This window comes from Leucopleurus acutus (genome assembly GCF_964270905.1).
Source record: "Leucopleurus acutus genome assembly, chromosome: 20".
Taxonomy (NCBI): Eukaryota; Metazoa; Chordata; class Mammalia; order Artiodactyla; family Delphinidae; genus Leucopleurus; species Leucopleurus acutus.
Window position 1 is genome coordinate 43,714,139 of NC_139162.1, and position 16,053 is coordinate 43,730,191.

The following is a 16,053-nucleotide window of genomic DNA, read 5'->3' on the forward strand; positions in this document are numbered from 1 at the left end:
CCTACTTCTCGAAGGCTGAACAATATTCCCTTGTATGTATATGTCACGCTCCCTCTGTCAGGAATGTTCTTTCCTGCCTTTTGTTTAACTGCCAGCCTCAGTCTCCTCCTCCAACGTCCCTTCCTCCAGGAAGCCTTCCTGTACGCCCTGGGCTGGCTCAGGCACTTCCTCTGGGCTCACACATTCCCCTTTGTTTTCCCCATGGTGGCCCTGACCCTTATGCCTGTGCTTCCTCCCTCAATGCCTTGGTCACTTCAGCATCCCCCTGACCATGCTGAGTTGTCACTCTCTGGTGAGTGTCTGTCCCCCCCATTCTTCCGTGAGCTTGTGATGACAGGGACAGAGCCAGCCTGATCGCCACTGTGTTCCCAGCATCGCACCCCACAGGGCTGGGCATGAGAAAATTCAGTATGTGCATCAGACCCTTAATGCTTAGTTCAGGCCTGATCACATACTTGGTGCTCAGTAAATCTGAGAAAGAAATAAGGCCTTTTGACTGTCCCACCCTAGTGCTTTCCTCCTTGCTTCACCACTTCACACCACGTCCTAGTCTCCCCGACTTCTCTCTCTCCCTCTCCCTCTCCCTCCCTTCCTCTCTTCTCCTCCAGCCACACATCACACTGGCCCCACCCAGCTCTGAAGCGTCCCTTTCTTGGGCGTGATGCCCACCTCTCACACCCCTACCCGTGAATTTCAGGCCCTCCCTTGTTCAGCTGACCCAAAGGAGCACCTGGGATTTCAGCCTTTCTCTATTACCTTGGCACCCAAACTTCAGGTTTCAGAGCGTTGCCAAGTCTGCACACCTCTGGGCTGCCACTGACGGCACTTTTCTATATCCTCTCTGATAAAATGAATTCATTTGGAAAGGAAACAACCTATGACATATTCTTGCAAAAAACTGGATGAAGTAGAGCCACATATGTGATGGATAAATCTAAAAAGCATAGTGTTGCGGTGGAAAAACTCAATTGCATGTACCGTAGGATACAATTTACGTAAAGTTTACCAAAAAATCTAAAACTATTCTATACATTGTCAATGACTATATGCATATATATTAAAAATATGAACGCGTGCATAGGAGTAGAAACCCAAAATGCTAACAGACATACGAAAAGATGCTCAAAACCATCAGTAATAAAACAAGAGAGAATTGAAATAACAGCAGGTGCCACTTTACACTGAATTACTCTTGTCAAAAACTAGAAAGCTGAGTAATATCAAGGGTGGGTGTTGAGGAAAGGATACAAGAACCCCCGTGAACTGTTGGTTGGAGTGTGGAACGGGACGGCCTTTGTGGAAAGCAAACTGCCACATACATATCCAGGACCCAGCAATTCTGCTCCCTAAGAAAGAGACACACAAGTCTCTACCGGGCCAAGCATGAGGGGGTTCATTGCAGCATTATTACCAGTGGGAGTAGTGTGGTGAGGGAGTTGGAAGTAGCCTGACTGCCCTCTCTGGGGAGGAGACAGTAAACTGTGGAGGATGCACACCAGAAGGGCCCCAAGCAACTCTCAGACGCCATGGACTCAGTGTGCCCGGAGTCACATGGACGGACCTTAATAAAACTGTGGTGCTCAGCAAGAAAAGTAAGAATAGGATGAGCTATTTAACACAATCATGGGTATGTCAATTAGAAAAGACATGAGCAGGAAATACTGGGATCCCTTTTGCAAGAACCCACTCAACCAAAAAAGATATATATGAGAATATTAGAATGTTTGCCAGTGGGGGGAGGGGCACCGAAAGAGACTAGGATATGGAGATATGAGGAAATACATTAAATTTAAATCAAGAGGGCTTCCCTGGTGGCGCAGTGGTTGAGAATCCGCCTGCCAGTGCAGGGGACACAGGTTCCAGCCCTGCTCCAGGTAGACTCCACATGCCGCGGAGCAACTAAGCCCGCGAGCCACAACTACTGAAGCCCGCGCACCTGGAGCCCGTGCTCCGCAACAAGAGAAGCCACCGCAATGAGAAACCTGCGCACCGCAACAAAGAGTAGCCCCCGCTCGCCGCAACTAGAGAAAAGCCCGCGTGCAGCAACAAAGACCCAATGCAGCCAAAAATAAAATTAATTAATTTTAAAAAAAAACATTCACTTAAAAATTTAAATCAAGAAGTATCTTGTGGGGGATAATGAACTATAAACTGAGGGTGTGGGATTAACGCAATCCAGGACACCTGTGATCTGAAAAGGAAGACAAGGGAAGGGTGTGGAGGAGGATGAGTCCCAGATTTATTTATCTATCTATCTATCTATCTATCTATCTATTTTTGGCTGTGTTGGGTCTTCATTGCTGTGCGCGTGCTTTCTCTAGTTGCGGCGAGCTGGGGCTACTCTTCATTGCACTGCGCGGCCTTCTCGTTGCGGTGGCTTCTCTTGTTGCGGAGCACAGGCTCTAGGCGCGCAGGCTTCAGTAGTTGTGGCACACGGGCTCAGCAGTTGTGGCTCACGGGCTCTAGGGCACAGGCTCAGTAGTTGTGGCACACAGGCTTAGTTGCTCCGTGGCATGTGGGATCTTCCCAGACCAGGGGATCAAACCGATGTCCCCTGCATTGGCAGGAGGATTCTTAACCACCTCTCCACCAGGGAAGTCCGAGTCCCAAATTTAGTAGTGAAGTTGTCTCTGGGGCGGGATCAGGTGGCTTCAAATGCCGTCTGCAATGTATGCACCTTAAGAAAACGATCTGCTGTGAATACAGAAAATACTTAGATTTGACAAAGCTGGGATGTAAGGATGTAGGTGTAGGTTACATTATCCCTACGTTTTCTTGTATAGTTGAAATTTTTTTTTTTTTTTTTTTTTTTTGCGGTACGCGGGCCTCTCACTGTTGTGGCCTCTCCCATTGCAGAGCACAGGCTCCGGATGCGCAGGCTCAGCGGCCATGGCTCACGGGCCCAGCCACTCCGCAGCATGTGGGATCTTCCCGGACCGGGGCACGAACCTGTGTCCCCTGCATTGGCAGGCGGACTCTCAACCACTGTGCCACCAGGGAAGGCCAGTTGAAATATTTTATAATTAAGAAGTTTGAGAAAACTTTCCTTTCACCACTGCCCATGGAAAACAAAACATCTTAAGAATAAATACAATGAAAATATGTTACTATTAAATTCTAGTGAGACACTGAGGCCTGTTGAAACCTGCTCTAAGCAAGAAAGGGGAGATGTTTAGGACACAGTAGCATGAAATTACTGAGCCTTTCTCCATGGCACCTTCAACTGGTTAGAAATGGCTCATCTTCTCGTCATATGAATTTTGTATCATTTCATGCCATTTCATCTCATGTCCATGGAATGCCTAAAATTATCTCATGTGCCCTCTTTCGAAAACACCACTTTTAACACATTGAATATGTTTCTTTTGAAAGGATCTACCCTCTTTAGAATAAGGCATTGGAATAAAAAAAAATACAGAAAAGTGCACTTATCGTGAGTGTACCGCTTGATGAATTTTCACAATCTGAATACCCCTGTGTAACCAGCGTCCAAATCAAGAAAGAGAAGCCCCCTTCCTGTCCCCCCGCCTAGTCACATGTTCCCAAGGGTAACCACTCCCTGACTTTTATCATTCTAGATTGGTTTTGCCTGTTCTAGAACTTCCTATCTAGAGTCATACAGTGGTAGTCTTTTGAGTGGCTTTTTTTTCATTTAGCGTAATGCTTTTGAGATTCATCCCAGTGGTTGCGTGTATCCATAGTTCGTTCCCTTTTGTTGCTGAATAGTATCCATTATATGCAGGTACCATCATGGACTTATCCATCCTCCTGTTAAGGGACACTTGGGTGGTTTCCAGTGTGGGGCTGCTATGAATACACTCACAGCCTTTGGTAGACGGAAGTAGGGGAATTTCCAGGGACAAATGGCCGGATCATAGCATAGGCATATGTCATCTTTAGGAGATCTTGGCGTTGTGATTTTTATCATCAACCTTCTGAGCATCTGAGTAATTAGCACTTCAAATTTTATTGTTTTGAAGACTAGCTTATATAAAAGTAAGAAAGAATAGTGAAAATTCAAGTTTGACATCAAAACACACTGGGTTCTTGTTTCAGAACAAAATGAATCCCTTTTACAACAGGTGACATATGCCTCCATTGATGAAAATGTTTTGCTTTTATCAGACATTTTATATAACTTCCAATTGCTTATAGTTATCAACTATTTGAAAATAAAAATATTTCATATTATTAGCATGGTCCTATTATTTTGCAAGTTACTTTAGCTAAAACTTATAAAATGTATTTGACAGGTTATATACATTATTAGAAAAACTATTTTAAATGTATAGTGGATTGACTAAAAATCAAATTATCCATTTTAATCGGAAAACATCTCATGAGTCTTATTACCAAGCCAGTATCTTGACGATTGAATTTTAAGTTCCATTTGTTTGCCCATTTCTCACTGGGGAAAGCCAAAGCACAGAGAGAAAACCAAGCAAATGCCCTAGCTCTCCGGGTTGAAAAGTTCTGGGGAAGGCCGGACCCAAGTCACCCTTTTCGCCTGCAGGATCAGCCTTTTGCCACTAGGGGGCTGCTCCGGAGCACTGCTGGTGAGGCGCGGCTGCCCACTGCACACCAGGCCCGAAGACACCCTTTGCAGATATCCCCGCCCTCAGTTCCCACCGCCGCCCAGGAAAGTGGTCTGATGGTACCCATTCTGAAGATGGGCAAATGCACACGCCAGGTCGCGCGGCACAGAGTAGGTGGAACTGGGATTTGAACCGAGGTCTCTTCGATCCTGCAAACTGAAGACATTTCCACCCACGGCTCCACCTCGCTGTGACCCTGCTTTGTCCGCGCGTGTGTGGTGATGGTGGGGGGGCCTCCCACCAAGCCCATTCAGGGTGCCCCTCCCTTTTGCTTGCACACTCCTCTCCCCGCTTGCTCGTTGAACACTCATCTCAAAATCCCGTCACACACGCATCTCCTTCCATCCATCCCGTCAGCGCAGAGACCGAGCACCAGCATCCCGATCATCCCTCCCACTTGCCTCGTCTCCTCCCACCTCTCTGCCTCATCCAGCTGCCCTTGCCTGCCTGGGTCCCTGCCTAGACCTCCCCTTGGGCTCCCAGCCTTGGAGAGGTGGAGCCACCCGCAGAGGATGCAATTCTGGGATTGCGGACACGCGTGTGGGTTTTTTGTTTGTTGGGTATTTTTTTAATTATTCATTTATTTATTTATTTATCTGTGGCTGTTTTGTTCCCGGGCTTCCTTTCTTCTAGTTCTGGGGTGGGGGGGGGCTACTCTTCCTTGCGGTGCGCCGGCTTCTCATGGCGGTGGTTTCTCTTGTTGCGGAGCATGAGCTCTAGGCGCATGGGCTTCAGTAGTTGTGGCTCGCAGGCTCAGTAGTTGTGGCACACGGGCTTAGTTGCTCCACGGCATGTGGGATCTTCCTGGACCAGGGCTCGAACTCGTGTGCCCTGCCTTGGCAGGTGGATTCACTGGGCCACCAGGAAAGTCCCCTCACGTGTGGGTTTGACTTGGATCTCTCCCTCCTCCCAGGAAGGCCCTAGTCCTGAGGAGAGACATCAGGTGGTGCACTCGCCCTCTCCGCCCCGCCCCCCTCCACCACCATGACAGACTGGGAACCAGAGGCCCCTGCAGTTCACCTTGCTCACGTGGCCAGATATTAGCAAAATCTGGAATTTCAGGTCTGTAAATCACTTGAGGGAGGGGTCTCATAAAACTATTCTCCCACACTGATCTGCCAGCTTGACCTCTTGTCCTCTCCTCCAGACACCCTCCCCCCTTCCAGGAAACTGGCCCAAGGAGGGGCCTGGGCATATATAGGGAGGCACTGTGGGAGGGCCTGGCCAGAGAGGCTTCAGGTGTAGAAGGTGAGGACGGGGCTCTGGGGGTCTGAATGGGCAGGGGGAGCTGGGGAGGTCTGAGGCTAGGGGTGGGGGGCAGCCCTGAGCTCTGGCCAGTGACTGCCCCACCCAAGGCTTCATTTCTTCTTTTTTATTTGGCCAAGCCACTCAGCTTGTGGGATCTTGGTTCCCCATCCAGGGATTGAACCCATGTCCCCTGCAGTGGGAGCGTGGACTCCTAACCACTGGACCAACCAGGGAACTCCCTCCTCCTCTGTAAAATGGCCCACTGCTGGGGTTGTGGGAAGCTGGGCGCACTTGGTACTGGCTTGGGCCCATCAGAGAGCTGGCAGCAGCCCCTGGCAGCTGGGGTGTGGAATGGGGCAGTGGGTCCTCTCCCGGCCCCTGCCTGGCCTCATCCCGGCTCGTGTGTCCCAGGCAAGACTATGGCTTCTGCAGCAGCAGCAACAGCAGAGAAGGGGTCTCCAGTTGTGGTGGGTCTGCTGGTCGTGGGAAACATCATTATTCTGGTGAGACATTCCCTGGGGCTGGGAGCCCAGTGGGCGGGTGAAGAGGAGGGGGGCGGTCCTGAGCCTGGGAGTGGGACAGCTGAGGGCTCAGGACTCACCTAATGGCCAGTGTTGCCTGGCTCTCAAGTCAGAAAAGCCCCGATTCGAGTCCCAGCTCTGCCTCTCCCCAGCTGTGTGACCTTGAGTAAGCGACTTGACTTCTCTGTGCCTGTTTCCCCATTTATAAATTATGTCCACACTGTGGGCATTGTTGTGTGGATTAATCCATGTATGGCCCTCAGCTCAAAAAAGGTGCTTGACCAGTGCCAGCTATCATCATTAACATGATTATGGACGTAAGGTGCCCGACTGGTGCACAGGAGTCCAATAGTAATGTATAATAACAATGTCTTTTAATTACATGATACCTGTACATGGCTCTGGAGCCAGACAGCCTGGGTTCAAATCCCAGCTCTGTCACTTTCTATTGTGGGACTTGGGGCCAGTGATGTAACCTCTCTGGGCCTCAGTGTTCTCATCTGTAAGATGGAGATAAAATAGGAATGCTGAGAGGATAAAATGAGTTATTGGATTTGTGCTTAGGCCAGAATTTGGCACACGTGGTTGCTCTCTGTGTTGGCCATAACAGCAGTAGTGCAGGAGAGCTGGTAACAACGATGATTATCATAAAGAAAGCCGTTTCCAGGACCAATGCACACAGTAAATACTCTATGAGAGTTAGTTTGATTGTTGGCAAGGTATCCACTGAGCCGTCTTCCTCTCTCCTTGTTCCCCATCCCAACAGGTAACCAGATTTTTATTTTCTCCAATATTTCTTTAAGCAAATACAAGCAAATAGGAACCTATATACCTATTTTCTCCCCTTTCTTGCCCCAAACGTAGCTCATTCCACACCCTGCTCCGTGCCTCCCATTTCCTCCTGTGCACATTCTCTGTCCACATGAGTCCTCAGACAGCCTCCCTGTCCTTTTCCACAACCGCCCAGCCCTCCATTGTGTGGCATCCTGGCTCCTTTACCCACGGTGCTGCAGGGAATAACCTTGTGGGTGTGTGATTTTCCTGCCTGGGCAGGTGTATCTGGAGGATTGACTCCTGCAAGTGGAATTGCTGGATCAAAGCGTTGATGCTTTTGTAATAGTTCTGGCCACGGCCAGGCTCCCCTCATCAGGGAATAGCAACACTCTTCAGGGGAGGCGGGCTAACCTAGCATCTCCTCGGTACCAGTCATGAGCGCCAGGCTTTGCATGTAGCGTCTCTTTGTATCCTTGAAGCCACTGGCAGCTGGGGTGCGGGTGGGGGCGGAGATCTGGCTGGGTCCTCCCTTCCCTCATGGCCTCCTGCCCACCTTCATCCCTGCTCATGGAAGGTGACATCTCTGCCACTCTTACTATGTGCCCACTTTACCAAGAGGGCAGTAGAGGCTCAGAATGGGGAAGGCCCTTCTCACGGAGACTCATGGAACCGGGGCTGCTGCCCCTGTGCAGGCCTTGCTAACCGGCTGCCCTGTCCAGCTGTCAGGCCTGGCCCTGTTTGCTGAAACGGTATGGGTGACCGCCGACCAGTACCGCGTGTACCCACTGATGGGCGTCTCGGGCAAGGATGACGTCTTCGCTGGTGCCTGGATCGCCATCTTCTGCGGCTTCTCCTTCTTCGTGGTGGCCAGCTTTGGTGTGGGCGCAGTGCTTTCCCGCCACCGGTCCATGATGCTCACGGTGAGGCCCCAGGAGGAAGGGATGGGGACGGCTGGGCACAAAAGTCATCCTCACAGAGTCGTAATAACAACCACACCGCAGCCACTAGTGTGTGTTCCGCATGGTGCCACGCTTGGGCCTCGTGGCAATCAGGTCAGTTAATCTGCCCATAACCTAACAACCTAGGCTCAGCTGTTACCCCCATTTTGCAAAGAAAACTGGGGCACAGGGGAGGCAGGGAAGGCAGCTCTGCCTGGGAGGATGGCTCTTAAGTAACAGGACTGGGATTTGAACCTCAGCTGGTTGGTCTCCAGGGTCCGTGCTCGGGAGCTCTGTTGATGACAATGACAATAATAATAGCACAGCAACCATTTAATGAGCGCTCACTGCATTCTACGTGCTTTACATAGATTAGTTCATTTGCTCCTCACAACCCACCGTGAGGTACCATCATCACCTTCATCATCATCATCATCTTCATGGCCCATTTGACAGAGTTGAAACTGAGGCTCAGAGAAGGGAATCCACTTATCCAGGGTGGCACAGCAAGTGAGTGACAGAGCCAGGATTTAAACCTGAGCACTTCAGTGCTTGAGCCTAGGCTCCTAATCTCTGCCCACAGCAATAACCCACACTCCCCAAGTACCTCTCACGTTCTGACACTAGGCTAAGCAGTTTAGAAAATGAGCTCCTTCAATCCTCCCAGAATCCGTCTGAAGTTAGTGCTTCTCTGCCCATTTACCAGATGGGGAAACTGAGGTTCAAAGAGGCCCACAGCCCAGATGATAGGGAGACCAGGGATTCCAATCCTGGCCCCACTGACACAGAGCCAACGCTGGGTTTTCCCCAGCTGAGGGCTTTTTGGATTCCTGGGAGCAGCTACTTATCCAATCCACAAATGTTTATACAGCAAGAACCATGTGCCAAACCCTGCGCTGGGCGCTAGGCTATTTTGTGAGCAAACCATAAAAGCCCTTGCTGTGGGGGAGGATACTCTCATGGGGGAGACAGTGACCAGGCAAGGGAGAGCTGGAGCTGGGGATGGGAAAGGGAAGATCTTGCAGGCAGAGAAAGTGAAGACCCGGGGCGGGGGCTGGTGGGGGGGGTGCGGGGGATTGGTAAGGGAGTGAGCCGCATGAGTATCTGCAGAAAGAGCATTCCAGGTGGAGGGAACAGCAAGAGCAAAGGCTCTGAAGCCAGAGGGGACAGGAGTTCAGTGTGGCTGGAGCCAAGTGGGGGTGAGTGAGTGAGTGAGAGGAACTGAGGACGGACAGGGGAGGAGAACAGCAGCGGGGCGGGGTGGGGGGGGGAGGTTTGCTGGCCTTGAGGGGAGAGAGGGGAGAGAGCGGAGGTGGGCCTATCAGGTGGACCTGCAGGCCTTGGTAAAGGCTTTGGCTTCTCTATGAGTAACGTGGAGCCATGGAAAGGCTCTTTTCCTTTCCTTTTCTTCTTCTTTTTTTCTTTCTTTCCTGCATCTGGTTCTCTGGCAGAACAATTTAACCAAAGTCCTAAAAGTTCACCCAACTAGTAAAAGAAAAAAGGTCTGTGTCTGTCTCTCCTATTAGTTTGTCACTAACTAAGACACAGATTTTTTTTTAATTGTTATGGGAAATTTCAAACAGACTAGAGTGAATGGCACGATGCACCCTGTGTACCTATCACCTGGTTTCCACAATATCACCCGCACATCGTCCCCTCTACCCCTACCCTCTGCCTGCCCACATTTTTCTTTCCTGGGGTATTTTGAAGCACATTCCAGACACCAAGTCACTTCCCTGTGAATACCTGCGTGCACATTTCTCTGAGTGATAAGGACATGGTTTTAAAGCAGCCAGGCATGCGTGGCCACATCATCTCGTCTGGGCAGTGGAGCTGGCACACCCACACCCCACGCCCTGTTGCTTTAAGGGGGAGGGGAGGGGACAGCTGAGGATCAGAAAAATAATTTTCCTCAAACACCAGTTAAAGAGCTTTTTCAGGTTTGGGGTTTTTTGTTTTGTTTTGCTTTCCCCAATCACCGTACTGCGGGCACATGGTGCAAAATTCACCCCAGTCCCTTCCTATCTATCTTCCAATACCCAATCTGTGTTCAGATGTCCCTGGTTGTCTCAGGAATGTCTTTATTTTTTTCTTTTCTACAGTAGGCATTCATTTTACTGCATCCACGCCAACAGTTAACAGTTAAGGGAATACCTTACATATTTTTGTTGATTGCATTGTCCTGTAACATTTTATTTTTAAAAATTTCGAATATACAGAAAAGGTAAAGACTTGCACGGTGAACACCTGTATATCCCCCACGTAGATGTTTCCATTCACATTGTCCTATACTTTTTTTTTTTAACATCTTTATTGGAGTATAACTGCTTTACAATGTTGTGTTCGTTTCTGCTTTATAACAAAGTGAATCAGCTATACGTATACATATATCCCCATATCTCCTCCCTCTTGCGTCTCCCTCCCACCCTCCCTATCCCACCCCTCTAGGTGGTCACAAAGCAACAGCTGATCTCCCTGGGCTATGCGGCTGCTTCCCACTAGCTATCTATTTTACATTTGGTAGTATTTATAAGTCCATGCCACTCTCTCACTTTGTCCCAGCTTACCCTTACCCCTCCCCGTGTCCTCAAGTCCATTCTCTAGTAGGTCTGCATCTTTATTCCCATCTTGCCCCTAGGTTCTTCATGACCTTTTTTTTTTTTTTTAGATTCCATATATATGCGTTAGCATACGGTATTTGTTTTTCTCTTTCTGACTTACTTCACTCTGTATGACAGTCTCTAGGTCCATCCACCTCACTACAAATAACTCAGTTTCGTTCCTTTTTATGGCTGAGTAATATTCCATTGTATATATGTGCCACATCTTCCTTATCCATGTCCTATACTTTTTAAAAAATTGTGTTTCTGGGAATTCCCTGGCGGTCCAGTGGTGAGGACTCGGTGCTTTTGCCACCAGGACCAGGTTCCATCCCTGGTCGGGGCATGGCCAAAAAAAAAAAAAAAAATTGCATTCCCATCAGGGATCCATCCCTTGAGGGGTGTGACTTCACAGGCTTTGCCCTGCCAGGGCTGTCCCTGTGACCCTCCCTCCGTCTCTGCGCAGTACCTGGTGCTCATGCTCACCGTCTACATCTTTGAGTGCGCCTCCTGCATCACGTCCTACACCCACCGAGACTACGTGAGTCGGGGGGAGGACAGGGGAGGGGCATGACTTCCAGGGGGAGTTTGGTGAGGGTCTTGGGCCGGCAGTGGAGGTCGATCTCTCTCCCCACCCAGCCCCGCTGGACCCTGTTCTTCCCGGCCCACTGCAGATGGTGTCCAGCCCATCCCTGATCACCAAGCAGATGCTGACCTTCTACAGTGCAGACTCAGACCAGGGCCGGGAACTCACCCGCCTCTGGGATCGCATCATGATTGAGGTGGGCGAGGGTAGGCAGGATGGGTGGGGAGGGCTGGAAGAGCTGAGACTCTGACCAGGTCTCCCATTATGGCCCCCACTAGGGCTCCCATTATGCCCACCGGTAGATGATATCCACTCCTGTGGTTCTTATGAGGGAGAGGCTCTGGTCCTTGCCATTTTCGGGATGAAAACAGGCCCAAAAGAGGGAAAATCACTTGCCCAGGGTCATATGGTTGGTAAGGGGCAGAGCTGGGATCCAAACCTAGATCCAGAGCCCCTGCTCTTAACCATTGCACATGCTGCCTTTTCTTTTTTTTTTTTTTTTTTGGCTGCGTTGGGTCTTCACTGCTGTGCGTGGGCTTTCTCTAGTTGCAGCGAACAGGGGTTACTCTTGGTTGAGGTGCGCGGGCTTCTCATTGCGGTGGCTTCTCTTGTTGAGGACCATGGGCTCTAGGCACGCGAACTTCAGTAGTTCCGGCACGCAGGCTCAGTAGTTGTGGCGCACGGGCTTAGTTGCTCCGCGGCATGTGGGATCTTCCCAGACCAGGGCTCAAACCCATGTCCCCTGCATTGGCAGGAGGATTCTTAACCACTGGGCCACCAGGGAAGTCCACACCTGCTGTCTTAGTAGTAACAATAGTAATAATAATAACAGATGGTGGTCCAGTGGTTACGACTCCATGCTTCCACCACAGGGGACACGGGTTTGATCCCTAGCTGGGAAACTAAGATCTGCATATCGGCGAGGGAGCTGCCAAAAAAAAAGAAGAAGAAGAAGAAGAAGAATTGTTCAATTAAAAAAATAACAACAGGGCTTCCCTGGTGGCGCAGTGGTTGAGAATCCGCCTGCCGATGCAGGGGACACGGGTTCATGCCCCGGTCCGGGAGGATCCCACATGCCGCGGAGCGGCTGGGCCCGTGAGCCATGGCCGCTGAGCCTGCGCATCCGGAGCCTGTGCTCCGCAACGGGAGAGGCCACAGCAGTGGGAGGCCCGCGTACCGCAAAACAAACAAAAAAACATTAAAGAGCACTATCTTTTGTTTAGCGCCATTCAAAGCACTTTCAAGCTTATTTAAGCCTTACAACCAGTCCATAAAGAAGATCAGCTCTTTAGAGGTGAGGAAACCAAGGCAGGAAGCTGAGGGTTTGCACGAGGTCACGCAGCTGGTAGGTCACAGAACCAAAAGGACTCAAACCCAGGCTGCCAACTTCCAGAAGCCACATTCTTAATTAAACTCAACAAGATACGGCAGCACAAGAGGAGAATATTGAGGACCCAAGGGAAATTGAGGTTCCCGTTTGGTTCGTCATGCAGCTAGCCTGGACTGAGACCCAGGTTTGAAGGAGCCTATGTTTTCATCATTTGAGAGTCACAAATTAAACACCCATGGGGGTCAGGAGAAGCTAGAAATCTGCCTTTTGGTGTCATTTACCTCAGGTTTTGTTGACAGCTAATTAAAAAAATTTTTTTTTCCAATGAATTTTTTTTTCAAAACTATTTAAAATAAATCACGAGTGTGGGTTTGAGCCAAATCCCCCATCAGCCTCGGGGTGCTGGGACCAGTATCTTCTGCTCCTTTGCCCACACACAGACACTGCTGCCCCTCTTCGAGGAGGCCCAGGATGTGGGGAAGTGCAGGCCAACCTTATCCTTCCTCGCTGTGTGACCTCAGGGGAGCGGCTGTCCTCTCTGAGCCAGAGTCCTCCTGACCCCTGCCTCTCTCTCCAGCAAGAGTGCTGTGGCACGTCAGGTCCCATGGATTGGGTGAACTTCACATCAGCCTTCCGGGCCACCACCCCAGAGGTGGTGTTCCCCTGGCCCCCGCTGTGCTGTCGACGGACTGGCAACTTCATCCCCCTCAGTGAAGAAGGCTGCCGCCTGGGCCACTTGGACTACCTGTTCACCAAGGTGTGTCTCCTCCCCCCTGCTGTGTCTGTCGGTCTCTCTGGCCCTCTCTGGTTCTTCTTTTTCCCTCCCTGTCTGTCTGTCTGCTCCTCCCTCCCATCTGGCTTTCTCCTTCTCTCCCCTCCCTCTGACTCTCTCAACTCTCCATCTGTCCCTCCCTCCCTCTGCAAGTCAGCAGGATGAACCCCGTTTCCGGTTTGATCTGATCCAGACCTGGCGGCGCCCGAAACTTTTCTCGGGTTGTCTGGGGATAAAAGCAACAATAACAGTATCAGCAGCACAACACCAATAACAACCAACATTTATTGAGCTGATACTTTGTACCAGGCCTCCTTGTAGGTGCTTTCAGTTTTTACCTTATTTAATTCTCACCACAGCCTTATGAGGTAAAGATTATAATTACCTCACTTTACAGATGATGAGCCTCACTAGTGACGGATGGAGTTGGGATGTGATTTCAGGCAGTCAGGCCCCAACCAGGTGCTTTAACTCCTGCAAAGGGAGTGCAGAGGCAGAGAGAGAAACCAGAGGAGGAGAACCGGTCCCCTTCGCTGCCTGGGGGCGCTTCACCGTCATGCCTTAGATCAGGTGTCACGGAGAGGGGAGCCTGTATGCAAACCATCACCGCCACCAGGGTCGGACAGCCCTTCCTTGAACCCTGGCTCTCTGCAGAGCGCTTACATGCATCATCTCACAGCATCACCACGACTGCTTTCGGAGGGCAGTGCTGTCAAAGATCGCCATTTCACAGATAGCAAAACTGAGACTCAGAGGGTCAGAATCCTAGCTAGGCCCCATAGCCAACAAGCGGCAGAGCCGGCCCCCAGCTCCATCCCGCCTGACTCCAGGGCACACACCCGGAACCTTTGTTCTTGGCTGCTTCCAAGTTGGGCCAAGCAGGGGTCTACATGAAGGCGACAGGTGTGGGGCTCTGGGCCCACTCAGCCTTACCTCCAGATGAGGAGGTGTCAGAACTGGACTGATCCTAAAGGCGTATTTCAAACCCTTGGAACTTGGGGGCAGCATGGAAAGCCAGCCCAAAACAAAATCACCCTCAGACTGTCATAGGCACCATCGGGGCAGCACCTGCTTGTGCAGGGCCTGGGTTAACATCACATCCCTGGCTCCCTGAAACCGCCCTGGGAGGGAGACACTGCCGTGATCCCCAGGGTGAGAAACCCACTTCCTCATGGTCCCACAGGTAAGAAAACCAAGGCTCGAGGCAGGAAGTGACTTTCCCAAGGGCACCCAGTGACTCTTGCTTTCAGCAGCCAGCCTCCCCAGGCATTTTTTCAGACCCCCATGTTCCCCCTGCCCAGGGCTGCTTCGAACACATTGGCCACGCCATCGACAGCTACACGTGGGGCATCTCATGGTTTGGGTTCGCCATCCTGATGTGGACGGTGAGAAGCGGGAGCCTGTGGGCTGGGTGGGATGCGGCTGTGAGGCTGGGGCGCCCCTCACCTGCCTCCTCCCCTCCAGCTTCCTGTGATGCTGATGGCCATGCGTTTCTACAGCACGTTGTGAGGAAGAGAAGGGAAGCCCACGTGCACACTCAGCTCCCCTGCCCCTGCTCCCTCCAGCTGCGACGCCGCCCCACCTCTCCCTTCCCTACCTCCTCCACCCTTCCCTCCCTCCACTTCAAAGTTTTTTTTTTGTTTTTTTTTTTTTGCGGTACTCGGGCCTCTCACTGTTGTGGCCTCTCCCGTTGCGGAGCACAGGCTCCGGAGGCGCGCAGGCTCAGCGGCCATGGCTCACGGGCCCAGCCACTCCGCGGCATGTGGGATCTTCCCGGACCGGGGCATGAACCCGTGTCCCCTGCATCGGCAGGCGGACTCTCAACCGCTGCGCCACCAGGCCCCTCCAAAGATGTTTTACCAGGTTTCTGAGCCCTGCTGGGAGTTGGGGTGCCCTGAAACCCCTGGACATGTGTGCACGGACCCTTAGACCTTAACCCCATCTCACTTGGCTGATTCCTGGCCCATCTTTCAGTGTCAACTTGAAGTCCTGTCCTGGAGGGGGGGACCCTTCCCTGATCTTACCACCCCACTCGCGGATGCCTCTCTAGTAGCTCCCTGAGCTCCTTCTTCATGCTGGATGTCGTCACCATCACTGAATAGTTTGTGATTGTCTATTTAAGCTCTGGTAGACTGGGACTGCCATGAGGGGAGGGACAAGTTCTGTTATGGTTACTTTAATATCCCCAGTATTGCCCGGCACAGGGCTGAGCATGGATATTCAATAAATACTGCTTGAATGAGTTAATTTGTTTTCTTCGGAGGCCGAGGCGAATGAACCAGAACTCTTCCAATGGAAGTGGCAGAAACCCAGCTGGCACTGACTGAAACACAAAATAGAAAGTATTGGCTCACGTAACTGAGTCAGTAAGGCTAGCTTCAGGCATGTCTGGATCCAGGGGTTCAGTCTAGGTCTCCAGGAAACCTGCTTCATTCTCAGGCAGGATTTCTCTGGCGACACCAGACTTACATCTTTATAGCTAGGCCACAGAGCAGCGAGAAAGGGCCTCTTTCCCAATAACCTTTGCCAAGGTCAGGGATTAAATCTCACTGACTTGGTGTAGGTTCTAGACCCACTCTTTGGTTGGGGAAGGTCAGGCTCTGTGGATTAACATTCCTGCTAAGGATGCATCCAGGGGTGGTGTTAGGAAAGGGCGTTGTTTACCAAAGGAAAATCAGAGTGCAGGGAT

At 51.0% G+C, this 16,053-nt stretch overlaps 1 protein-coding gene across 1 annotated transcript; it reads left to right on the forward strand.

The window, feature by feature from the left end:
• Nucleotides 1-5,799: 5,799 nt before the first annotated feature.
• UPK1A (uroplakin 1A) lies at nucleotides 5,800-14,873 on the forward strand (the record flags this gene model as incomplete). The annotated part of the gene is made up of 8 exons (XM_082862445.1): nucleotides 5,800-5,843; nucleotides 6,255-6,346; nucleotides 7,858-8,058; nucleotides 11,143-11,217; nucleotides 11,351-11,458; nucleotides 13,170-13,349; nucleotides 14,666-14,749; nucleotides 14,829-14,873. Exons 2-8 carry the CDS (start codon nucleotides 6,263-6,265, stop codon nucleotides 14,871-14,873), a joined length of 777 nt encoding a protein of 258 aa, XP_082718571.1. The 5' UTR covers nucleotides 5,800-5,843; nucleotides 6,255-6,262.
• Nucleotides 14,874-16,053: the final 1,180 nt, after the last annotated feature.